General features: G+C 40.1%; 2 protein-coding genes across 7 annotated transcripts; both read left to right on the top strand.

The window, feature by feature from the left end:
* The first annotated feature begins 552 nt into the window (after positions 1–552).
* draxina (dorsal inhibitory axon guidance protein a) lies at positions 553–16809 on the top strand. Of its 5 annotated transcripts, none has more exons than XM_058054763.1 (8): positions 554–1582; positions 5446–5567; positions 11519–11982; positions 13288–13496; positions 14947–15067; positions 15138–15230; positions 16440–16529; positions 16638–16809. In XM_058054763.1, the coding sequence occupies exons 3-8, from the start codon at positions 11538–11540 to the stop codon at positions 16748–16750; spliced, it is 1071 nt and encodes a 356-aa protein (XP_057910746.1). In that variant the 5' UTR covers positions 554–1582; positions 5446–5567; positions 11519–11537; the 3' UTR covers positions 16751–16809. The 5 variants fall into 5 exon arrangements, with proteins under 5 accessions (XP_057910748.1, XP_057910746.1, XP_057910745.1 ...); XM_058054762.1 differs by having other exon boundaries at positions 11516–11982; XM_058054765.1 differs by lacking the exon at positions 5446–5567 and having other exon boundaries at positions 553–1582; positions 11516–11982; positions 14950–15067.
* A 2221-nt stretch (positions 16810–19030) lies between these two features.
* agtrap (angiotensin II receptor-associated protein) lies at positions 19031–26685 on the top strand. 2 transcript variants are annotated; one of them, XM_058054767.1, is made up of 5 exons: positions 19031–19168; positions 20714–20748; positions 20922–21030; positions 22248–22458; positions 24337–24480. In XM_058054767.1, exons 1-5 carry the CDS (start codon positions 19142–19144, stop codon positions 24408–24410), a joined length of 456 nt encoding a protein of 151 aa, XP_057910750.1. In that variant the 5' UTR covers positions 19031–19141; the 3' UTR covers positions 24411–24480. The 2 variants fall into 2 exon arrangements, with proteins under 2 accessions (XP_057910750.1, XP_057910749.1); XM_058054766.1 differs by lacking the exon at positions 24337–24480 and adding an exon at positions 26290–26685 and having other exon boundaries at positions 19038–19168.

The following is a 26685-nucleotide window of genomic DNA, read 5'->3' as shown; positions in this document are numbered from 1 at the left end:
TTTCAGTTGGACACTCATCTGACAGGCCGCATTGGAAATGTCATACAATGACTTCAAATGCAGTCATTCATGTGAGTGATCCAACTTGCTGGATGTTCACTTCCTCCCAAAGGAAGCATGGCAGCCACAATAGTTTGAATGTTACAGTGTTACACATTAGCGGTACTACATTACGAAAACTTAAATAGAAGCAATATTAAATATCTGATATCAAGATTTAAAAAAAATTATATTGTTTTTATGATTTTAAGTATTTTTTCCAGGTACTTCAGAAAGGACACGCACCACAAATACAAATAAATTTCTGGGGATCACAATAAATGAAAATATGAGCTGGAAACCTCATATTACAAATATACAACATGAAGTGGCCAGAAATATTTCAATATTGAACAAAGCAAAATTTGTTCTCAATCAGAAATCACTCCACACTCTTTATTGCTCTCTGGTTCTACCATATCTCTTATTGTGTGGAAATATGAGCTAATAACTATAAAAGCAATCTTCACTCGCTAAATGTACTGCAAAAAAAGGTCAGTAAGGATAATTCATAATGGCGCCTACAGAGAACATACTAACTCCTTATTTCTAAAATCACAAATACTTCAACTTGCTTTATATAGTTCATCTTCAAACAGCTAAAATAATGCATAAGGCTAAGGTGACAAAAATAGGGTAACAAAATAAGGTGACAAAAATAAAAACAAACTATATTATGAAAGCAGGAAGTGAACAAATGTAACAGTTACTGATTGTAAAAGTACCAGATGGAGGGGTAGTATCTAATAAGCTTTGCTTCTTCCTGCTCCTTTTGGACATGTGGAACTGTGAACTGATTATGTGATGCATTCAATTGTAATCTGATGCATGTTCAAATGAAATTAAACCATTACTATTACTTCGGCTTCCCCCCCACATCCCAGAAACATGCATCTCAGTGTCATTGAGAATATGAATTATTGTTTTTTATTATTATATAGTGACCAATCCAAGGTGTAGCCCCATCTCTGGGATAGGTTCCAGCTCATGCATGACCTACATAAGAACAAGCAGTATAGCCGCTCTTCTCTCTATTATCACCTGATCATAATCTATTTACTATTACAGTACATCGAAAGTGTACATATATAAATATGTATCTAATACTTAATAATTTTTCCATAGACAAAGTCTTTTTGTACATTATGACCAACTTTCCTTTCCCAAACGAGGAGGCGGGACCAACCGTGACGTCACGTAGAGTGGCTTCTATCACCTTCCTGTGATACATACCGGCTACATTACAACGCTGTGACGTAATCGATACTGAAAAAATTCGATTCCGTCTCTCATGTGACCACAATTGACAAGTCTCGCTCAGTCTCCTCCCCTCCTCTCTCCTCCTCCCCACCTCTCTCCTCCTCTCCCTGGTGCGAGGACGCGCTCCTCCCGGGGGCGAGCGCTGCTCCGAGCGGGTAACTCCTCATAAGAAGCCGCTCAGTGTCGATGCTCGGACGGACAGAAGACCCGCCGCTGCTCGGTGCCGCTTGGTTACACATCACCCGAGTGCTACTCTCAGCAGCCAACAAAGCAACCAACGCTGGTGAGAAACGTTGTTTTGAATCTTTACGTTTGTTTTTGTATAATGTTTGTATGTTGTCTGCTTTGAAATGTATTTATCGGACCCAAATCAACTATGAACTATAGTGTGCTTTTGTCATAGTCTTGCTGAATGGACCTTCTGGAGCCATGCTATTATTGCTCCTCACTCATATTGTTAGTGTTTTAAATGCAACTACCTGATGATTAGTTGAACTTGTGGGTGCATTTTGCTGATGAGAAATAGAATAGAATAAAGAAAGTGCGTTTCATACGTACATCACTGCATATCATAGCAGTCTGTAGGCTGTTTTCCTCCATAGGGTGGCTGGACTCGGAGTAAAGCCGCTGCTTCTTCACATGGAGAGGTGCCAGTTGAGAGGTGAGGTGGTTAGGGCATCTAGTCTGGATGACTGCCTGGTGAGGTGCTCCGGGGCATGCCCAATCGGGAGAAAGCCCCAGGGGCGGACCTAGGACTGGAGGGATTATGGCTCACAGCTGGCCTGGGAACACCTTGGTGTCCTCCTGGTGGAGCTGTAAGAGGAAGAGGAGGTACTTATTGGAATTATTTAGCACTTTAAAAAGTATAAATAACCTAGCCACCTATAATATAGGGCTGCACGGAGGTCGAGTGGTTAGCGCAGACCTCACAGCTAGGAGACCAGGGTTCAATTCCACCCTCGGCCATCTCTGTGTGGAGTTTGCATGTTCTCCCCGTGCATGCGTGGGTTTTCTCCGGGTACTCCGGTTTCCTCCCACATTCCAAAAACATGCTAGGTTAATTGGCGACTCCAAATTGTCCATAGGTATGAATGTGAGTGTGAATGGTTGTTTGTCTATATGTGTCCTGTGATTGGCTGGCGATTGTTGTTATATTGTTCCATTTTTTTAGTTTAACTTTATTTCTACAAACGGGCGGACTTACACAGGTAATTGCATGGGGCCCCCCGAAATGTCTCATAAAAATTGATTATTGATTTTTTTTGTACTTAAATTTAAATTATATATTGCTTTATTAGTCTTAAATGACATCCTTAAAACAACATCAAAATTCATAACCTTTCATAAGCGTTTCAACCACTGCCCCTCCCTTCTTACGCTATGTGTGAATGATTGTTTGTCTATATGTGCCCTGTGATTGGCTGGCCACCAGTCCAGGGTGTACCCGGCCTCTCGCCTGAAGACAGCTGGGATAGGCTCCAGCACCCCCGTGACCCTCGTGAGGAAAAGCGGTAATGGATGAATAGTGTATAACATGTGTATTTATATTGACATGTAATTGACATCATATTCTACTGAGGAGTCAGACATTGTTCTATTTCTAGTTCTATGGTTATCATCATCAGGATTTTCCTCATTTCCAACACTTGCATTCTTCTGTGGTGGCTTCACAAAGGAAAGGATAAAGTGAGTTCATCCTGCTCACTAAGACTTATGGTGTCTTGTCTTGAGGCATAGTGAGGACACGGATTGTTTTGGCCCTCGAGTGGAGAAGTGACTGTATACTGTATGTATTTTTAAATGATTCTTAAATGTTATCATCTTCATAGTTTTTGTCTTTCATCCGTTCCCAAAAAAGCCCCAACACAGAGGAGATCTGATAAGTGCTTTTGGACTTGTAACAGTAATAACGTAGGAGTCCCAGAGCGGCCATGCTGTTTGCATTGGTTTTGTTGCAGCAGGATTGGATTAGTGTGAAACTTTAATACTTGGCTCACGCCATATCATACAGCAATGTGTGTGTCTGTGTGTGTGTGTGTGTGTGTGTGTGTGTGAGATGGAGAGATAATGGGTAGAGGGTTGTGGAGGATGCTCAAAGGCAGGCTAGATTCCCACTGGGAGTAGACCAGTCGGTCTGCATCCACTATTGAAGGTGAATTATGGCAGAAGCAGACAATAATTCATGGATGCAGTGGTCTACAAAAGGATGAAAAATGGAAAGTCAAGTGTGGAAAAATATTTAGGTTTCCAAGACTCTTATCACTTTTCTGTAAGGTATATTTTAAATAACTACGTGAATTCCAAAAGACATGCATACATGTTAGCTTAATTGGCAACTCCACAGGTATGAATGTGAATGGTTGCTGGTCTATATGTGCCTTGCCATTGGCTGGTGACCAGACCAGTATCCTGCCATCTGGGATAATGGCATACCCATGCACAATAATGAAAATCATTCATTCATTCATTTTCTACCGCTTATCCTCATGAGGGTCACAGGGGGTGCTGGAGCCTATCCCAGCTGTCTTCGGGCGAGACGCGGGGTACACCTTGGACTGGTCCAATATTCATTCATTCATTCATTTTCTACCGCTTTTCCTCACGAGGGTCGTGGGGGGGTGCTGGAGCCTATCCCAGCTCTCTTCGGGCGAGACGCGGTACACCCTGGGCTGGTCTAAAAATGAAAATCAAATTTTAATTCCATAACTTGTTTACATGATGCTAGGACTGCAACTAACCATTATTTAGTTAACTGATTAATCTAAAGGTTGTTGTTTTGATTAATCAAGTAATCAGTTAGATCCTAGAGGACCAAATCAGTGTGAACCAAACACAAAGTGTGGTTTTGGTCAACATTGAAGCGACAAAAATGTTGGTCATTGTTTAGAAGAGTCAAAGCTGATGTGTGTGAATATCCTGTTTAGCCTAAAACATAAAAGATGATAGGTCAGCTTTCATGAGTAACTAAGGAAATTTAAAAAATATTAACCCAACACCTTAGCAACCTTATAGATTGATGTTTAGTTCAAAAAGGATCAAATAGTATGGTTTGCTTGTGTGTCCAAGCTGCAGATGATGATTTATCGCCTTTTGGCACATTTAAAAATTACAATGCATTCATTATTAATATGATGTATTATTAGAAATCCCACCCTCGGCCATCTCTGTGTGGCGTTTGCATGTTCTCCCTGGGTTTTTTCCGGGTACTCCGGTTTCCTCCCACATTCCAAAAACATGCTAGGTTAATTGGCGACTCCAAATTGTCCATAGGTATGAGTGTGAGTGTGAATGGTTGTTTGTCTATATGTGCCCTGTGATTGGTTGGCCACCAGTGCAGGGTGTACCCCGCCTTTTGCCCGAAGACAGCTGGGATAGGCTCCAGCATCCCCCGTGAAAAGCGGTAGAAAATGAATGAATTAATGAATGTGTTATTAGACATTGCATCTATAACACAAAGCTAATAGGTGTATGTTTTGTTCATATAGCTTAGCATTCAGTAGATTGACCTACATTGGATTGCTTTTAGTATCAAAGTGGCGCCTCCGTCCTTTGATTTTTTTCAAGTTCGTGCACCCTTGATTTTCATTTTTTCACAATTTTGACACAGATTATGAAAACCTCAGAAAAACTGTTACTAAAAGCCTGCAAACATTTAAACCACATTTTCATTGTTTATCATATTTAACATTTATTTCATTGTTGCATTGTATTTTTTCATCAATTTATTATGGACCCTGATAATAAAAAAAAAAAAAAGGCCATTCACTCGTTCCAAAACATTGCTGGTCAACTCCCACTTGGAGTGTAACAGCAGGACATGTGCCACCCCTTTGTAGAGTTTAGTGGACATTTTTGTGGTGTTTTTTCCTGTGTAATCCTTCTAACAAACAAATGGCGATTAAAGGGACGTCTCTCACTTCCACAATTTGGCAGAGCTGAGTTTCCATGCTGGCAGCGCTGGTCCAGGTGGTGAAATTACACAGGCAGCGGAGCGCATAGTTTGTAATGATATAGAAAGCCAAAAAATCTTCCATAGACACTTTGTTCTTATTAAAACGTGTTAATGCTTCATCTCACCATCCTCGGTTTCATCAAATGACTTCTTATTTCTCCGTCCTCCTCCACCCTTTTGTCTCTCCTACGCAGTTGGCTCTGCGGGGCGCCGCTGGTATCGCTTGTGTCTTGGAACTTGTCTTCAATGTGGGTGTCTGCAGGAGGTCCCCCTGCTGTGCATGTGTGTGTGGAGAAGGCTTGATAAGGGCCCCATGGTGAGATGTTGCTGATGTCAGCATGCGCCAGACACAAAGCTCCACATCTGTTGTACCTACCACCAAATTAGACTCTTCTTACGGAACGAATACGCTCTGGCTTGGTTGGAGACAATGTTAGACGCATTCAAGTCTCTTAGGTGAATATGAATACTGTATTTTTGTATAAGTATACTGTATAAGTTGCTCCGGGGTATAAGTCACACAAGGCCATAAATTTATGAGAAAAAACATGTAATATTACTAGAATAAAGTCATAAATTTTTGAGAAAAAAATCAAATTATTAAATCAAATTATTCTCTCGATTTCTGATTTTTATTATTATTATTTATTTATTATTATTTTTTTCTCAATGTGGCCCAAGTACTTTGTCGTAAAGACCGTATTTTCTGGACTATAAGTCGCTCCAGAGTATAAGTCGCACAAGGCTATAAATTAAAATAAAATCATACATTAATGACAAAAAACATGTATTATTACTAGAATAAAGTCATAAATTTATGAGAAAAAAATCAAATTATTACGATAATTTACAGGAAAAAAATGGTTGACGTGGCATACATGTTAGGCAAGCTTTTATTTATAACACGGTACCCAAGGCCAAAGGTCACATAAGTCCCTCCTGTTAATAGCTATCTCATGCTATTTCTCTCGATTTACGACTTTAATCTCAAAATTTTCCGATAATTTTTTTTCTGGCCTGAGTACTTTGTCGTAAATACCGTATTTTCTGGACTATAAGTCGCTCCAGAGTATAAGTCGCACAAGGCCAAAAATGCATACTAGGTAGAAAAAAACATACATAAGTCGCACTGGATTTTTGCAGATAATTTATTTGAACTACTTGACCAAAACAGACATTACGTCATATTCATCTTAACCATCAATGGTAATTCATTGATTATTATTATTATTCACAAAAAATAAACATGAACAGAAAAGATGTCCAGTGTTTATGTAACATAAACACTTTTTTTTCATTTATAAGTGGCAGGAACAGCCAACCTATGAAAAAAAGTACGACTTATAGTCTGGAAAATACGGTAATTACAGCATTCATTCGCTTCGGTGGTGTCCAAACTTTTTCCAGTGATTGCTGCTTATATAAAATTGGAATGATGCGGGAACCACTTGGATGCATTTTGTGCATTAAAAGATTCTAAAAGTAATCCAATGCAGGCCACCATATTGGAATAATACAGCTGCAGTTTAGCTTTGTATTGTAGCTGACAGAACAGATTAGTGTAGTACTAATGTATGTAATCATACATCTCACTAATAATAGATTCATTTTCTTTTTATAATATACAAAGGGCCAATAAAAATCCAAAAATCAATGTCAGGTGCATTGTTGACTTCATTGTCGCTAATGTTTACAAAAGCATTCACGGTTACTACGTATACAGTTATTTGTTGTTGTCTCTGCATCTCGTCTGTAGCTATGGCCTTCCCGATCTTGAGGGTGAGGGGACGTAATCCTTTTGCCCCCGCATCCCTTTTCATATGCTGCATCCTTGTGGCCAGGCTGGTTGCTAGGAGAGATTCAAACAAGAAGAGCAGATTGCTGTTGGAGGGTTTGTCATCACAGCAGGTGTGTTTTTTTTTGTTGTTTTTTTTGTTTTACCACCGCTTTCTCATCCACGCTTGTTGTCCTTACGCTCCTCTAAGTATATTTTTATAAGGCGTGTGGCATTAAAGCGGCGGCATGCGTGAAGTACCGACTGGATGCGGAGGTCTCTGATCTCATCAGAGCTTCATCATCTTGCTTCCCTCCATTGAGTCCCTATTGCAATTTCTTGCAAGATTAGCCATCGCTTCACACGTATGTGCGTCTCATTGTGATGCTTCCCCGGAGGTTTCGCCACGCTTTGCTGCTTATGTTGCCTTTTCAAGCAAATATGAACCGTTTTATCATCCAAGCGCTGCTGCTTCAGTGATATAGGATTCATTACCATTGCAGCAGCGTACACATCCTATCCATATGTATATACATATGGACATAAAGATATACACTTTTTTTTACAATAGAAATGAACGCTAAAGGAAACCCCTGAAAGATCAGTGGCTGTTGCACTGATGGATAAACTCAGCAGAGAACCAAAGTCATCAGTTCCAGACCAGCGCGTTGGCCTCGCATCCTAGTGACAGATGCTCAACCTGCTGTGCCCCCCCCCCCCCAACCATACCATACCTACAGCATGGAAGCTGAGAAAACACATGAGACGGCGTGCTTAAAATCTACAGTGCAGTTTTTTTTCCCCTCTCGGCAGTCAGCTGGTCTGGGAGTCACTGAAAAGTCTTCTATTTGAGTTTCAAAATGAATTTCTTAACAAGAAGGTTAAGGAATTCAGGAAGGAGGTGTTTGGATGGAAGAATATATAACGGATTTTTGCTTTACGACTCAGTTGGTAAAATGTCAGCTGATAGAAATTACACCAAAGCACATTCTATGTAACCCAGAAGAGGCGTGAGTAACGTGGACCAATGTACACGTTGTGTACAACCAACGAATGTCATGAAAAAACATGAGTAATTCATACGCCCATAAAAATGTATATATTTGACACATAGGTCGCCCCTCTAATTCAATCCCTCCTCATAACTTGACGTTCCCCTCTGATTTCAGATTAACATTTGCATTAAAAGTGTCTGTTCTAATTATTAGATTTGATTCACCTACAGAAATTTCCACTTCTCTCTTAAATTGCCATTGTTCATTGAAAACACAATCCGGATTTAAGCCTCAAACGCAAGTATTAAATGTATATGTACTTAGCATCAATGAATAATAATGTAATATAATCCACAAACACTGGTCGAGTGGTTAGCGCGCAGAGACCAGGGTTCAATTCCACCCTCGGCCATCTCTGTGTGGAGTTTGCATGTTCTCCCCGTGCATGCGTGGGTTTTCTCCGGGTACTCCGGTTTCCTCCCACATTCCAAAAACATGCTAGGTTAATTGGCGACTCCAATTTGTCCATAGGTATGAATGTGAGTGTGAATGGTTGTTTGTCTATATGTGCCCTGTGATTGGCACACACATTGGTCCAGGGTGTACGAAGAAAGCTGGGATAGGCTCCAGCAAACCCCGCAACCCTCGTGAGGAAAAAGCGGTAGAAAATGAATGAATGAATGACTTTAACTCGAGATCATGGTGTAGCCTTTAGCCTGGTCGTAGGCAAATGCTGGTGGCGAGTGGGTTCGAGAAAGCATTTCTCGGAGCTGCGTCTACATAATCCACACTGATTTAGCCAGACAAAATTGCACACGGCTGATTTTCTGAGAAAAAAATATATAATTTCACCAAAAATTAGTGTGGGAACCACTGTACCACTTTTCTTCATATTTAGTGAATAAGGTAAAAGTAGACCTTCATTAACGTCTGCTTATTTTGGTGCTATTGCACTAGTGATGCTTCCTTTTATTTCTAGAAATGTCTGAAGTGAAGTGAAGGCAGACATTGAAACGGAACGCTTAAGTGTTCCCACAAAGTTAGAAGCGTACAATTGTGTGAAATGTAATAGAATTGGTTGAATTCTCGGAATGAATGTGATGTACTCGTGCATGAAAAGCTGCATCATTGAATGTTTACGCACAATTTTTAAAAAATTAATGACGTGGACAAAACTGTACCTTTTAGTTTTACATTATAGGACCAACAACATCATATCAAGAGTAAAATATGGTGGCGGTAGTGTGATGGTCTGCGGCCGGTTTGCTGCTTCAGGACCCGGAACCATGAATTCTGCTGTCTACCAAAAAATCCCGAAGAAGAATATTGTGTTAACGCACAATTTTTTTAAAAATTGTGGTTTTCCTCGCAAAAATCCCAAACCCCTCTTGTGTAAACGTCATAAAAAAGTCCTTTGTGGAGGTCGCAGACATCCCAGCTGGTCCAACTCCCATGAGGTCCTTCCCTAAGGAACACTTAGCATCCTCCATTCTCTACCCCCCACCCAGAAAAATACAACACAGAAACGGCTGCCAAGCAACTGATAAGCAACTGTTAAAGACACTTGATGTGTTCGTGTCATGACCCCCCCGCACCCCCCACCATGCAGACGCAATGAACACACACAAGCCATCAGCTGCGGATCAATACTTCTACGGCATTGATTTTCCACGCAGTCGTTTGTCTTTGAAACACAAAGAAGAAGACGATTTGTGTGTCGCCTGAGTATTGCATCGCCGTTTAGATGGAAATTTGCAGCTCAAAGTGGACGGAAAGTCTGCAGATTAAAGTGGAAATTGAGCTCTCTGTCCCTTTCGGATACAGAGGCGGGGCCCTTAAACGCAGACATACTGAGCTCATTTCAGTTCTGTCACACCTCGCTGTTGTGTTGACTCTTGTAATGAAAGGTGTGTAAAGGATGTGTGCACTGTGCTGTGTCCTTTTGGAGGGGGAAGTCATTTGTGAAAGGAAGTGTGGAGCCATCTCTTTATCACCTCCGACAAACCCTCGAAGTTAAGATAAAACTGGGAGACCCAAGCTGGGAGCATGTGAGGGAAAGCGTAATGAACACATGGTGTTCTCTAAGATTTGGTAATGGTAATGGTTTAATTTCATTTGAACATGCATCAGATTACAATTGAATGCATCACATAATCAGTTCACAGTTCCACATGTCCAAAAGGAGTAGGAAGAAGCAAAACTTATTAAATCCTACCCCTCCATCTGGTACTTTTACAATCAGTAACTGTTACATTTGTTCACTTCCTGCTTTCATAATATAGTTTAATTTTTTTTTTGTTTTTTAAATTTTTTTGTCACGTACCGAAGTACGAGGTGATATGACCATCCAATGACATAATGGGTACCATAGTAAGTGTCAATATAGTGATATATATTATTATATTATTATTATTATTTGTTCACTTCCTGCTTTCATAATATATTTTATTTTTTTTTCTAATTTTAATATTTATCCTAATATAATTGAAGTTTGTAATTTTCATTTTATTTTTTATTAATATATAATAATAATAATATTAATAATAATTAATTTATTAATTACATTTTTTAATCACGAAGTACGAGGTGATAGTAAGACACATAGTAAGTGTCAATATAGTGATATATATAGCACATCATGACTGGTTCAAGACTCTTCATCCTTGTATTTAGCAAACATCAACTGCTTGTATTGTTTCTTGAATTGGCTCATCGTTGTGCATTGTTTGAGTTCCTTACTCAATCCATTCCATAGTTTGATTCCACATACTGAAATGCTATGGCTTTTTAACGTAGTCCTAGCATATAAGTGTTTCAAATGTACTTCTTCCCTGAGATCATATTTCTCCTCTCTTGTAGAGAAGTATTGGATGACATTTTTAGCTAATTGGTTATTTTTAGCCTTATGCATTATTTATTTATCTTTTTTTAAGATGAACTATATCAGCAAGTTGAAGTATTTGTGATTTTAGAAATAAGGAGTTAGTATGTTCTCTGTAGGCAGCATTATGAATTATCCTTACTGGCCTTTTTTTGCAGTACATTTAGCGAATGAAGATTGCTTTTGTAGTTATTAGCCCATATTTCCACACAATAAGTAAGATATGGTAGAACCAGAGAGCAATAAAGAGTGTGGAGTGATTTCTGATTGATTGAACAAATTTTGCTTTGTTCAATATTGAAATATTTCTGGCCACCTTATGTTGTATATTTGTAATATGAGGTTTCCAGCTCATATTTTCATCTATTATGATCCCCAGAAATGTATTTTCTTTCACCCTTTCAATGTTTACATTGTCTATTTGTATTTGTATTTGATGTTTGAATGGAATATTTATTACCAGGAGATGCATTTATGGTACTTAGGAATGCACAGTGGTCATTTCAGTCCAGGGTGTACCCCGCCTCTCGTCTGAAGTGAGGTGGCTCACCGGTTAACATAATGAGGTCACTATAGAAAATGGTTGAATTTATTTCTGTTCTTCCTCCTCTCAGCAGGTGCTGTTGTACCATCAAAATGATGGCGCCCTCCTTGATTGTGTTCCTGGTGGTTCTGTTCACCGCCGTGACGCTGTCACTCACCTCCGATCTTGGAGCTCCTCGCAGCAAGAGGAGGCACAGCTCAGGAGTTGGCGGAGACACCGAACAGCGCTCACTGCAGGCTTCACATCGTTACAGCAAGGACCGCTTTGCCGACGGGAGCCGGGCGAGTAAAGCAACACGGGGGAGACGCGGGCCCGGCTCCCGCAGGTCGTCACATCCCCTGGCCAGACCCGAGGACGACGGGACGGGCTTGGAGGGTCTGCATCCTGTGCGGGTGGAGATGGGTCCTGGCCGAGCTGGAATGAAGAAGCACCCTGGAGGGAACCACCTTATGGTGGCACGAAAGGGGAGGGGTCACGAACACCAATCTGACTTCAGGAGACAAGGGGGGCGACGGCACAAGGTCCAACATGGACAAGGTTTGCTTTGGCATCACGTATACATTTGCATGAAACAACAAGTAGGGCCTTCAAAATAAAAGAAGCAGTCTGGTCTTGAAATTCTGGTAGAACTTCTAGTGGCAGGCGGCACGGTGGTCGAGTGGTTAGCGCACAGACCTTACAGCTATGAGACAAGGGTTCAATTCCACAATTACTGCTTTTTGTAAGAAAGTCCATGCATGTAGAGACACAGCCTGGACAGGATGGCATTTTTTAATTTCAGGCCTTCAAAATAAAAGAAGCAGTCTGGTCTCGAAATTCTGGTAGAAATTCTAGTGGCAGGCGGCACGGCAGTCAAGTGGTTAGCGCGCAGACCTTACAGCTTACAGAGACAAGGGTTCAATTCCACCCTTGGCCATGTCTGTGTGGAGTTCGCATGTTCTCCCTGTGCATGCGTGGGTTTTCTCCGGGTACTCCGGTTTCCTCCCACATTCCAAAAACATGCTAGGTTAATTGGCGACTCCAAATTGTCCATAGGTATGAATGTGAGTGTGAATGGTTGTTTGTCTATATGTGCCCTGTGATTGGCTGGCCACCAGTCCAGGGTGTACCCCGCCTCTCGCCCGAAGACAGCTGGGATAGGCTCCAGCATGTCCAACATGATAGAGTGAAAATAAGTTCTCCTCCTATTGCGTGTGGAAGTGGTATGTTTTTGGCTTCTTTGTTTTGTCTTTGGGCTGCACAGCGAACAAGTGGTTAGCGCGCTGACCTCACAGCTAGGAGACCCGAGTTCAATTCCACCCTGTGTGGAGTTTGCATGTTCTCCCTGTGCATGCGTGGGTTTTCTCCGGGTACTCCGGTTTCCTCCCACATTCCAAAAACATGCTAGGTTAATTGGCGACTCCAAATTGTCCATAGGTATGAATGTGAGTGTGAATGGTTGTTTGTCTATATGTGCCCTGTGATTGGCTGGCCACCAGTCCAGGGTGTACCCCGCCTCTTGCCCGAAGACGGCTGGGATAGGCTCCAGCACCCCCGCGACCCTCGTGAGGTAGAAGCGGTTCCTTTATTTTGCCTAATTTTCCTGTTATTTTTCCGGAATGTGTTTATAATAAGTGTTGACAGATATGCCGGTTCTACCTCCAAAGGGGGACGGTTGCCAGATTGACTTCGTCCCCCTCATTCCTCGTCTGTGCCAACAGTGACACATAGAAACGTCAGGCAAATTCGGGCTCTTAAAGACTGTGTGGCAGACATCCAACCCAAGATGACAAAGTTGTTATTTAAAAAAAAAAGTGAATAATTAATAATAATCACTATATATCCCCCCCTTCTGTTCTCCAGGCTTTCTCCCGGCTCCCCAGCTTAGCGATCTGCTTGACGACCCCCTTCCCTCTCCCTTCTCTTCCTCCCACTCCCTCGGCGTGGCCCCTCCCAGTGACGCCGCCACCTCGTCCGCCAACGCTGCAGTTTTTGGCTCTGGCTCCTCCATAGTTGCCACGGTGATGAACGAGCATCCCCCAACGCTGCCCCCAGCCTCCACCAAACCCCAGGTAACCCCCAACAGAACACTGGGTGCTTATTTAGGGTGGCGTCTGTTGTGTCTCAGTATAATGGGGGTGTAGCGGAGCCATAATAGACCCCCATTGCTGACATTATGTCGCCTCAAAGCTCAGTGCTCATCTTAGTAATGACATTCCGGGTCATAAAAGTATACCTTAGGGATCCAGGTGTACCTGATTGGTTCTTGCGATACCGTGTTGTCACATCTATTAACGTGTCGATGTGGTTCAGTTCCAGTCAGATACTTTCATCAAGGTGCTGACACAAGTCTGGATTTGTTCCTCAGAAGGACTTTTGGCTTTTTTTTAACCTTTGCCTTTTATCTAATGGTTATTTTATACTTTATACCTTTTGTTTTGGATCTTAACTAAATGTTTTTTTCGTTTTACACATGCTTATTTTATTCTTATACAGGGGTCTCAAAGTCAATTTACTTGGAGGCCACTGGAGCTCGGGTCTGGGTGAGACTGGGCCGCATCAGGTTTTCCAAAAAAAAAAAAAACTCATTTATTAAAAACAAAAAAAATTAAAAAACTTTGTTTTGGTTCCAATTTTCTACAATAAAAACTGATGAATGATAAAACATTCCACTGTTCTCAAATATCTTACTTTTTATTTTTCTACACAAAATAAGATGAAAAATAAATAAATCAAGAATAAAGAAAATCAATCATTCAGTAATAAATAAATATAATAATAATAATAAAATGGTAAATAATAAAAACTTAAGAAACCACATATAGTTGGTGGGTAGACAAATTATTTTTTTTGATTAAAATGAACAAAGCATTATTAGAGCCCTGTAGACATGACAAAACACGACTATAGTCACATTTATACTCTTTTTATTTACAACATATTGCGCAACTGCAGGGTCTTGAGACTCATGCTAACTCGCAAACTAGAGAGCTAGCGACCTAAACGGTAGCCTTCAAGTTATTTCCTTTAAACTTAAATAGCCAAAAACTTACCACTTCCACACGGATAGGGAGGATAACTATTAACAGTTATTTAAACTTTAACATGAACATTAATCAAACGTAATAATATTTTCTGGGTACATGATACCATACAGCATCCATATCAAACTTGCGCGGGCAACATTAAACTTTCATATCAAGGCGGGGGCCTCAAACTAGTGTCCTGCGGGCCACATTTGGCCAACATTTGGCTAAAGAATAAAAAGGCACAGCGTCTTAATTAACATTCGATCTTGTGTTGATGTTTTAACGAGCAGCCATACTCGATCAATCCTTCTAAGTGATATTCCCTCATGAGGTGACTTCCCGAGGCTGGAAAAACAGGAGGTTTATTTATGATGTATGATAGATTCCATTGGGAGCTGTGATATGGGTTTTATGGATGCTCATGTCCGCTAACGAGTACTGTCTTTCACCGGAACAGAACACCAAGCTATGATCAGCTGCTCTCTCTCTTCAGAAGTCAGGGCAAGGGAAAGGGCAAGGCGAGGTGATGCCCACGTTGGACATGGCGCTCTTTGACTGGACGGACTATGAGGACATGAAACCTGTGGACACTTGGCCGAACTCGAGGAAGAAAGGTATGCTGGGACATAAATGTGCCGTTAGAGTCCAGCATAGACATAACTTTATTGTTTTCCTCTGCGACAGACAAGAGGAGGAGTAAGAACCTCAGCACCGGAAACGCCACCGTAGATGCCGATATCATCGAGCCATGTGACCATCATCTGGACTGTCTTCCTGGTCAGTCAGCATCATACATGTTGCTCTTAATCTTTAACGGCATTAACTCTTAACAAAAATGTCAGGCTTCACTACACATTACGCAGTGTACTTGAACACCTCTTTGCAAAGTGGAAAGGAGGAAGAAATGAGACAGATACAGAGTTGTTAACTATTATATATGTAATCATTTAAACAGACACACACAAAGATGATTGTAAGATTCTCTGGCCGGAATCTGTCTATAGTGCCCCAACGCTCTATTCTTCACAGAAATCGAGTCACCAATGGATCAATGCTTTGCTTGGCCCGTTGGTTCAGTGGAAAAGGCGAACTGATTGGACATGCAATAGCTGAGACAGCATACAAGAACATATACATATTTTTATTAGCAATAATTTTGGCATAAGAAAACCAATGTACCAGTTTACGTGTAAAAAGTGGATGAAGTCGTTAGGTCAGGTTTCTTATAGTGAGAAATCAAAAGATGCAGTTTGATATTTTTTTATATGTATATATTTTTAATATATTTTATATTTTTTTAAAATATTCTTTTCCTTAGATTATTTATTTTGTAAAAAAGTTTAAAATAAAAATTTTTAATTAAATTAAAAATTCAAGGCCAAACACTGTGTTATAAACACTGTTTTTTTTTCAGTTTTTATTATCAACAGTTTAAGGCTGCACGGTAGTAGAGTGGTTCGCACGCAGGCCTCACAGCTCGGAGACCCGAGTTCAATTCCACCCTCGGCCATCTCTGTGTGGAATTTGCATGTTCTCCCCGTGCATGTGTGGGTTTTCTCCGGGTACTCCGGTTTCCTCCCACATTCCAAAAACATGCTAGGTTAATTAGCGACTCCAAATTGTCAATAGGCATGAATATGAGTGTGAATGGTTGTTTGTCTATATGTGCCCTGCGATTGACTGTGTGACTGGCCAATCACAGAGAGTGATGAGTGAATACATTACTTATTTATTTTTAAATAAACTTTATTCCTAATAACCGGCGGAGAAGTGGTTAGCGCGCAGGCCACACAGCTAGGAGACCTGAGTTCGATTCCCCGGTGACTCCGATTTCCTCCCACATTCCAAAAACATGCTAGGTTAATTAGCGACTCCAAATTGTCCATAGGTATGAATGTGAGTGTGAATGGTTGTTTGGATAAGCGGTAGAAAATGAATGAAGATTAAGCTCTTCTGGACCTTACAATCTTTGTTTCCCCTCTGAAGGTTCTTGCTGCGACTTGAGGCAACACGAGTGTAAAGCTCACAACAGAGGCCTCAACAACAAGTGCTACGATGACTGCATGTGTGAGGAAGGTGAAAAAGACCCCCGTACTCGTGTCATGCGCCTTCCATCCCATCTTTATATACCCCAACGTCCTGTCCCCCATGATCCAAAAAGTCAATATTTGTGTTATCTCTCAGGCTTCCGCTGTTACGCCAAATTCCACCGTAAGCGTCGCGTGACGAGGAGGAGGGGCCGCTGTGTGGTCCCTGACTCAGTTAGCAGTGACCAAGGAGGCTTCATCACCATTTGAAAAGGAAGACAAGCGCCGTGACCACTTAACTTGGACACAGGCTACAGCACGGCCAAGATGTCCCATGCTGGAGGGAGGGGGGGGGGGGGACGTGCCCACATTGCAGAACGGGAGGAAGGTGAAACCCGCGCCCGTCTGTCAGGTGGACATTTTTAAGAACATGTGAATGCTTTGAATGTTTTTAGTTATCATTTTGCTTGTTTATAATGTCTCAACATCTGCTTGATGTGTGTATATATGACTAGAACTACCGTATATTTCAGTGTGGAAGCCGCGCCCACTGAATTTAGAGAAAAGATTTGTTCTGATACAAGTCACATGTGTCCACGTGCGTAGCGTGCACAAGTCCATGAGAACTAGTCAGCTCTTTATTTGACACGAGCCAATCATTAGCCCTGACAAACTCATGATTAGCATGTCGGACTCACAGTTTCATCTTATAAACATGAAACTCATCACACAGCAACTTAACACTCAAATGTTATACCTCGGAAATATAGAAACATGTATCAATATAAGTTTAATATGAAAAAAAAAAACATTTTTTATTTTTTTATTTTCATTGGAGGCGCACAGAGAGCATGGAAAATGGTGCTGCAATTCTGCTTCTGTCCACCAGAGGACCTGGATCCCAAAGCCAAGAGGGAAGCTGACGTCATTGCAGCACCCCAATTAATGTGTTGCTCAGATGCAATGCTTTACGGGAAAACTTAATTTCTTTTCAACTCATTGGGACGTGGTTTGTATATTTGGATATGCACCTTTTGAGTGTACTGTGAGACTATTATGTTGTTTTAGTGATTTAGCTTGTTGTGAGTCTACAGATACTGTAGCTCGTGATTGGCTATCGTTTCCTCACTGACTTGCAAGCCCCAAAATATTTAGCAGTAATAATTAATAAATTATAAATAATTAGCAGTAGTTCTGAAGTAAAGAAGATGTCACAAGATGAGAATTTATCCATAATTTAGAGAATTTAGCACGGTTTAAAGTTTCATTAATAAGTAGCGGCTTATAGACTGGAATTTACGGTATGTGTTTTTTTCGTAGTTTGTTCATGTGCCCTTATAGTACTTCAAGGTTGTTGTCATTCATCATGCACAGACGTTACTGATAAAAACATATTCATGCTGAATATCATCTACAAAAGCAAGGTGATGCTTGTGTAAATATGAAGGAGTCAAATGACAAACACATTTTCTTTCGCCAGCCGTCGCAGTTTCTTGCTATTCGTCTGAATATATTGAAATATATTGTTTATTTATTACTGTATTGTGTTTTTAAGACTTTCGAGATTAAACTATTGGTTGTGTAGCAAATTACCACCACTAGTTTTTTTCGATACAGTGGATCATCCAAAGTATGATATTGGTTGACTTACACATTGTTCTAATTCTAATTGTTCGAATTTTTCCCCACAATAGGAAATAATATGAAGTCAATTCAGGCGGCACAGCGGTCTAGTGGTTAGCGCGCAGACCTCACAGCTAGGAGACCAGGGATCAATTCCACCCTCGGCCATCTCTGTGTGGAGTTTGCATGGTTTTTTTTTTTCCGGGTACTCCGGTTTCCTCCCACATTCCAAAAACATGCTAGGTTAATTGGCCACTCCAAATTGTCCATAGGTATGAATGTGAGTGTGAATGGTTGTTTGTCTTTATGTGCCCTGTGATTGGCTGGCCACCAGCTTCGCCCGAAGACAGCTGGGATAGGCTCCTTGTGAGGAAAAAAAGCGGTAGAAAATGAATGAATGAATGAATGAAGTCAATTCAGCCATTTTTGTTCCTCAATAACAGTTTTATTTCAGAAAATATTTATGATATATATAATATATAATATTTATAATATAATATTTATAATATAATATTTAATATATATAATATGTCTGTTATACTGTATAATGGAAAACAATTCTAGTAAGTGTGGTAGTAAGTTCAGTTTCTGGTTCTATGGTTATTATCACACTTTTCCTCTTTCACATTACAGGGTACCTTCTTCACAAAAAATCACACAATGGACCAGCTGACATTTTTAGCTTAATTTGGATTTTTTCCAGAACATTTTGGTTGAACTCTAAATTGTCTTGCTTTTGGGTAATTCACCATGCAAGAGTTTTTTTGACTAAATGTTTACCAAATGTTTCTGATTGGTCATATCCAAATTCAGTGTTGAGGTTAAACAAGCTGACTTTCTTTTCAAGTGTGCTTGGTCATGTAGGAGGGGAGGAGGAAGGAGGAAGGAGGAAGGGGTGAGGGTGTGCGAGTCACATGGGAAGTAGTCAGGGTGCCGTCACATGGTTTGTGTTTGCAAGCTGAGGCGAGGAGGCAGCTTCCTTCGGTTTGTGTGCTGTACCTTGGAAAGTCTCCGCCAACTTTCACCAGACGGCCTGTTATGGAAATTCCTGCCATCAATCTGAAGGTGAGGCTGATTATTATTTTTTTTTTAACTCCATTTTCAGGCGCTTGAAGGCCACTTTTTGAACTTTATTACACAAAAACTTGCTTCTGTTTGAGTAATTGCTCATGTCTACATTCCTTTGTGTTAAAATGTACGTCACGAGAAGACAAATACCTTCATAGTGATTATGGTTTTAATTTATGACACCTTTAACATGAATCGCATGCAGGGTTTACCAAACTGAGGGGCGAGACCCAAAATGGGCAGCATTTGGCAATAAATACAACAGAGGGCGCTGCTCCTGACTACATTTCAACAACAGAGAGGGTATTAATAATGACCTTATTAATTATAAGAATGTAAGCATTTAGAATATTAGCATAGAATATAATAAATAGCAACCACCGCTTTATTTACTTAACTGGTTCATTCGAAGCAGGCGATAATTGGATGCTATTTCCGAAATGTAATGTATTTGATATAGACAAACCAATGTAAATATTCATCAGTAACAACAAAATGTTTTTTTTAAAATGAAATTTGTATTATTATTATTACACCGTGGAGGAATTCGGGCTCACTCGTCTTTGCAGAATTGTTGTAATTCCGTCACATTGGAGGCTTTTTAAGCATGAGTCACCTTTTTAAGGTCATGACACAGCATCCGTTTATCACAGCGAGTCTTCCAGGTCCTGAAACACCAAAACAGCCCCAGACCATCACACTACCACCACCTTATTTTACTGTTGGTTGGTTGGTTGGTTGGTTGGATGGATGGATGGATGGATGGATGGATAGATAGATACACAGCAAGTCTTCCAGGTCCTGAAACACCAAAACAGCCCCAGACCATCACACTACCACCACCTTATTTTACTGTTGGGTAGATAGATGGATGGATGGATGGATGGATAGATAGATACACAGCAAGTCTTCCAGGTCCTGAAACACCAAAACAGGCCCAGACCATCAAGCTACCACCACCTTATTTTACTGTTGGATAGATAGATGGATGGATGGATGGATAGATAGATAGATAGATAGATAGATAGATAGATACACAGCAAGTCTTCCAGATCTTGAAACACCAAAACAGCCCCAGACCATCACACTACCACCACCTTATTTTACTGTTGGATAGATAGATACTTTATTCATCTCCAGGAGAATTTTTTTTATGATGATGTATTTTTACATGATGAATTTTTTACTTTTAATAATTATTTGGAGTGCATGAGAAAGTGGAATGGAAAAAAACAGTCTCTGGCCACATGGTCATTTATTACCAGGCATGCTGCATAACACGGCATAACAGAACCAATGTTGTAATAGTGTAAGCAACATTGCAGCAAGTGTTTACCTGCATTTTAAAGCACAGCTTCTGGGTGCAGATCACTCAGAAGATACAAGAAATGCAGTTACTGGCATTGTTTGGAGTTCATAAAAAATACATAAATTCATGAGGTTGCCTACAGCGATTCATTGAATTTTGGTTTGAAGTGGTAATATTTCTTTTACTGTTGAAAACTCACATTTTTGTATTTTTATCCGTGTTTTCATTGTCAGGCCATCGTTGTGGTTCACTGGCTGCTTACAATTTGGTGAGTCTCTGCGCCTTTTTTTTTCACGTTTCATAATTTTCTTCACAAACCTGAGGAATTTCTCCCCCACTCCCCCCCCTCACCCTCACCGGCGACCTCCAATAGGTCAGCTAGTAGTCTCACATACACTGACCGCTGTGTATTCCGTGTTGACGATGTGCGTTTTGTGACAGGGGATGCATGGCGTGGCTTCCCACCTCCTTCGCCTGGAGTAACTTCAGTGTGTTGGCCATCGGTGTGTGGGCCATCGCTCACAGGGACTCCATTGACGCCGTCCTCATGGTGAGTCTTTGCTGTGTCATGTCATCGTTACTGTCAAGTGACTGTCAAGAGTCCATGCGTCTATCAGGCGAAGCGCTACATCGCTTTACTCTCCTTGATGCATTTTTCAACTTCAAAATAGCGTGGGAAACTGTGAAAACCAAGCCGCCTTGAATGCATCAGTCAGACACAGCAGAACATGGGTATCCTGCACAGTCCTTCTCGGCAAGGACGTATTTATTCTAGAGGAGACTTAGGGCAGTATTCCACCAAAGTGGAGACTGTGGAGCATAGTACTGCTCAGCAACAGACAAGCTAACATTAGCATTAGAGTTGTCATTTCTAGCCAAATGACGCAGTATTTGGTAGTACTGTATAACAGGTTATAAGGGACAATTTTCGGGAATTTAAACAATTTGTTTAAGAATATATGCTTCTTTGAAAAAACATGAAAACTCTTTAACATGAAAAGGCAGAATTACATTTCAAACATTTTCCCCAAAATTGTCCCATATTACCCCGAAAATTGTCCCTTATTACCCCGTTTTACAGTACCTTCTTTTGGAAAAGCAAGGGGTTTGCACCCTTGCTGGTTTCTTATTTTTGTGCATGTGTGTCACATTTAAATGTTTCCCATCATAAAACTAAATATTAGTCAGTGACAACCTATGAATTTCTATTGGAGATGAATGAAGTATCTATCTATCCATCCATCCATCCATCCATCCATCCATCTATCCATCTATCCAACAGTAAAATAAGGTGGTGGTAGTGTGATGGTCTGGGGCTGTTTTGGTGTTTCAGGACCTGGAAGACTTGCTGTGTATCTATCTATCCATCCATCCATCCATCCAACCAACCAACCAACAGTAAAATAAGGTGGTGGTAGTGTGATGGTCTCGGGCTGTTTTGGTGTTTTTGGACCTGGAAGACTCGCTGTGATAAACGGATGCTGTGTCATGACCTTAAAAAGGCGGCTCATGCGTTAAAAACCTCCAATGTGACGGAATTACAAAAATTCTGCAAAGACGAGTGGGCCCTAATTCCTCCACAGCAGTGTAATAATAATAATACAAATTTCATTTTAAAAAGACATTTTGTTGTTACTGATGAATATTTACATTGCTTTCATGACATGAAACATTTAAGTGTGACAAAAATAAGAACTCAGGACACTTTTTCACACCACTGCGTATGTCACAAGGTTAAATCACTACTCCACTTTTATTCCTGGCCAGTTTCTGATCAGCTTGGCCATCACCATCCTGACGGACATCATCCACTTTGGCATCTATTACTCCCTGAGCGACCTGGCCACGGACAATGGTCGGGACGTGTTCCGCTTCAGCGCCGGCATGGCCATCCTCAGCCTGCTGCTCAAGCCCGCCTCCTGTTTTTTCGTCTACCAGATGTACCGCGAGCGAGGAGGCGACTACAATGTCAACTTTGGTGAGTCCAAGACCAGGTCGCCCTCGAGGGAAGTGTCTGCTATTGGGCAATAATGGGGCAGATTACTATTAAAAAGTCATTAGTTATAGTCACTGCTTACTTTCCCAACATGGAATGACTCCTTCATAAATGTAATGTAAATAAATAAATAAATAATAATAATAAAATAATAATAAATAATATAATAAAATAATAATAATAAATAATATAATAAAAATGGAATAAAAATAGAATAACATAACAATAATAATAATAATAAAATGATAAATAATAAGAATAAATAAAGTCTATATGTGCCCTGTGATTACCCCGCCTCTCGCCCGAAGACAGCTGGGATAGGAAAAGCGGTAGAAAATGAATGAATGAATGAATGAATGAATAATAAAATAATAATAATAAATAATATAATAAAAATAAAATAAATAATATAATAAAAATAGAATAAAATAACAATAATAATAATAATACAATGATAAATAATAAGAATAAATAAAGTCTATATGTGCCCTGTGATTACCCCGCCTCTCGCCCGAAGACAGCTGGGATAGGAAAAGCGGTAGAAAATGAATGAATTAATAATACATAAATAAATAATAATAAATAACATTAATAAATAACATTAATAAATAAATAAATGTAAATGTTAAAAAAATGCATTAATATATGTCAAAGAATTGGGATTATTGGTAAGTGAAATGTCTTCTCTTGATTGATGATTTAATCTTGGGTGTTGCAAGAAAAAAAAGGACAAAAACCTGACAGGAATGTAATGCTTTTATTGAGCAGCTCTGCAAATTGAATACTATAAAATGATTTGCAAGGGGAAATCGTTATTGATGTGCTGCACAGATTATACTGATGAAGTATATCTCTGTGTGGAGTTTGCATGTTCTCTCCGGAATTTTCTCCGGGTACTCCGGTTTCCTCCCACATTCCAGAAACATGCTAGGTTAATTAGCGACTCCAAATTGTCCATAGGTATGAATGTGAGTGTGAATGGTTGTTTGTCTATATGTGCCCTGTGATTGGCTGGCCACCAGTCTAGGGTGTACCCCGCCTCTTTCCTGAAGACAGCTGGGATAGGCTCCAGCATATCCAACATGATAGAGTGAAAAGAAGTTCTCCTCCTATTGCGTGTGGAAGTGGTACTTTTTTGGCTTCTTTGTTTTGTCTTTGGGCTGCATGGCGGTCGAGTGGTTAGCGCGCTGACCTCACAGCTAGGTGACCCGAGTTCAATTCCACCCTCGGCCATCTCTGTGTGGCGGTTTTCCGTGGGCGTATGAAGCTGAAGTGCAGTAGAAAGGTGACTGAAAATTTAGTTTGACCCAAATAAAACACTGAGTTCCTCTCTTCCTGCCTAATTGTAAATAAGTCCATATTGATGTACGTCTATTTGAACGTCACCTAGCCTAACGTTATGAATAGCCGTGTAGAGACAGGCGTCTTTTAATTGCAGTCTAAATGCATCCGTCAGCCTCCCTGCGGGCTGGAGCACTTTAACACACACACACACAGACACACACACACACAATCAGGCTTCACTAGCCTGCAAAACAAGACTGCGCTGCGCTACTTGGTAGTCAGGCGCCGTTTTCACCCATCTGAAACCTTAAAGCACCATCAGCCACCTCAGTCCTGCATTCTGACATTTGTCATTACAGAGATGACGTGTTTATTACATGGATGTGTCACTCAAGTGGGCTGTAAACGGCGACGAGTAAAACCTGCAATGCACCGGCATTACGTGTTAGTTCATTAGCTTCCCATTTCCTGAACTTCTTGTTGTTTTTTTCCTGCATGCCGTGTTGCTGTCCTGTGCTGTTCGTGTTGTGTTCATGTCCTCATGTGTCTTCTCTCTTCTGACCTTTGACCTCTTAGACTTAGAGACGTCAGTGGACAGTCGCTGCACTACGGACAGTGCCGACAGCGCGTTTATCGGCCGTCGCTATTGAGCCCATTTCCTTGTCTGTCCTGTGTTAACTTCTGCACAGGAAGTGAGGTCATAAACAGGGAAGAACAAGAAGGACATTTTTATTTTCTTGGGAATTCTTTTTTTTTTTTTTTTTTATTATTATTTATAAATTTTTCTTGTTGTCCATCTTTGTGTGTTTGTGTCTCGCTTGTGTGTGTTTTTCTTATCATATGTTTGCATGTATGTATTATTCATACCTCGACTCTCCAGACGCCTCGTTTGTGTGTTTGTGTCTTTGCATAATAATAAACACTGAGCAGCATGATGGCGCACATTCTCAAATCAGCCTCATTAATTGATGAAAGACGCCTCATAAACACCCCACCCCCCCTCACCCCCCCACTGTTAAACTTGCTGATTCAACGTGTGTCCAGACCAACCTTTGTGATAATATTATTATGACTATTACTAAAAATGGTCCATGTCAATGTAATAATAAACAGGATTTCATAACAACGTCTTATTTATTTAAAATGGGTCTTAAAACAACATAAATATAAATATAATAAAATATATATATACAGTGGATCCCCAGCATTAGTTATTTAGTTATTTTTCTCCAAAAATAGGCCATCTTTTCCATAGAAAACACATCTCATTCACCATAAGCTGGTCATTATTTTTAAATATGAACTATACAGCATTCATGTACCGATGTCAGAAAGCCAAATACATTTTTGTGGCCGTATCACTTTCCACACGGAAATAATAAGTAACATGAGGATTGTTTATATCTTGTAAATATTCTTCTTCTTTTTTGTTATTACTATTATTATTATTATTATTATTATTACCATTTCTAAAAAGGTTGCATCTGAATAATAACAAAAGAATGTAGCAGATAAAATATGTTTTATTTTATGACAAAGTACTCGGGCCACATTGAGAAAAAAAATAATCTGAAAATTTCGAGAATAAAGTCGTAAATCGAGAGAAATAGCATGAGATAGCTATTAAAATTATTTAAAGGGGGGACTTATGTGACTTTTGGCTTTGGGTATGTGGAGGGGGCGGGGTAAGGAAGTGTGGCTCGACATGCTAATCCGTTTATGCGCAACTACTACTTTTACTATAAATAAAAGTTCGTCTAACATGTATGACACCTCATCCATTTTTTTCCCGTAAATTATCGTAATAATTTGATTTTTTTCTCGTAAATTTATTACTTTATTCTATTAATATTTCACGTTTTTTCTCATAAATTTTTATTTTTATTCTTGCAATTTTATGATTTTTTTTTCCTGGTAAATTTACAACTTTATTCTCGAAATATTTGATTTTTTTTTTCTTAATGCAGGCCTTAATACTCTGTTGTACCCTGTTTTAATTTTAGTCAGTGTACTATACATACCTTGGCCCAAAAAAGGTTCAAACTGTTAAAATGTTTCATTAGCGTTGCAAGTGTCAGTTATTAGCTGCATCCGCTCTGACGAGGCATTCGGGTGTATATGTCGTTTAAAGACGTCGTACATTTGCCTCAATGTGCAAAAGAGCCAGATTTATTAACAAATATATTTTTGAAAATTCCAAACGCAAAGTGACGGAGGATGGCTGTGTAAAAAAATGATGCAAATTTTAATTAAACCAACAGGTGGCACCCAATTGAGTGAAAGCTTTTCTTCCTGTCACTCACACACATACACACACGAGTGACCTAAGACATGTGGCTGTGACACAAAAAAAAGTGGAAAAAGTATCTTGAAGGGAGTTGACAAGTACTAAAAAAAAGTACTTCACGGACTAAAACATGATTAGTAGATTTAAAATATGTATTGTCTTGAAAAATCCTACTATTTTGGGAGTAATTCTTGGGGGAGGGGTGTTATATGTTGAAGATGTCCCACTTGTTCCCCCTTCAGGTTTCCCCTCAATGACCCGAAACAGAGAAGCCTACCAGTCCATGGACCAGCAGGACGGCTCCACCAGCCCTGCCAACCCCTTCAACCAGGCTCAGGACAGCAAAGCACCTCGCTCCTACTAACCTTGACCCTGACCTTGACCCCACACCCCCATCTTTGGCCTCTCATATAACGTGTATTTTTTGGGGGGATCAGATATATCTTTCATTACTGTTTTGTCACACATCTGCTGTATTTTTGTTTCAAAGAAATGTCCATTTTAATACTAAATGTAGCACTTAAATTTGCTCTTTTATGTTCAAAACATGTATGTATGTACAATGTTTGACAGTTTATGAGGTACTTCTACGTTATAATGCAGCATCATGGCAATAAAGCATTTTTTTTTTAGCACCA

This window comes from Doryrhamphus excisus, chromosome 18 (assembly GCF_030265055.1).
Source record: "Doryrhamphus excisus isolate RoL2022-K1 chromosome 18, RoL_Dexc_1.0, whole genome shotgun sequence".
In the NCBI taxonomy this organism is placed as follows: domain Eukaryota; kingdom Metazoa; phylum Chordata; class Actinopteri; order Syngnathiformes; family Syngnathidae; genus Doryrhamphus; species Doryrhamphus excisus.
The sequence above is the reverse complement of the archived record's forward strand: the minus strand, read 5'-3'. Positions and strand labels throughout refer to the sequence as shown.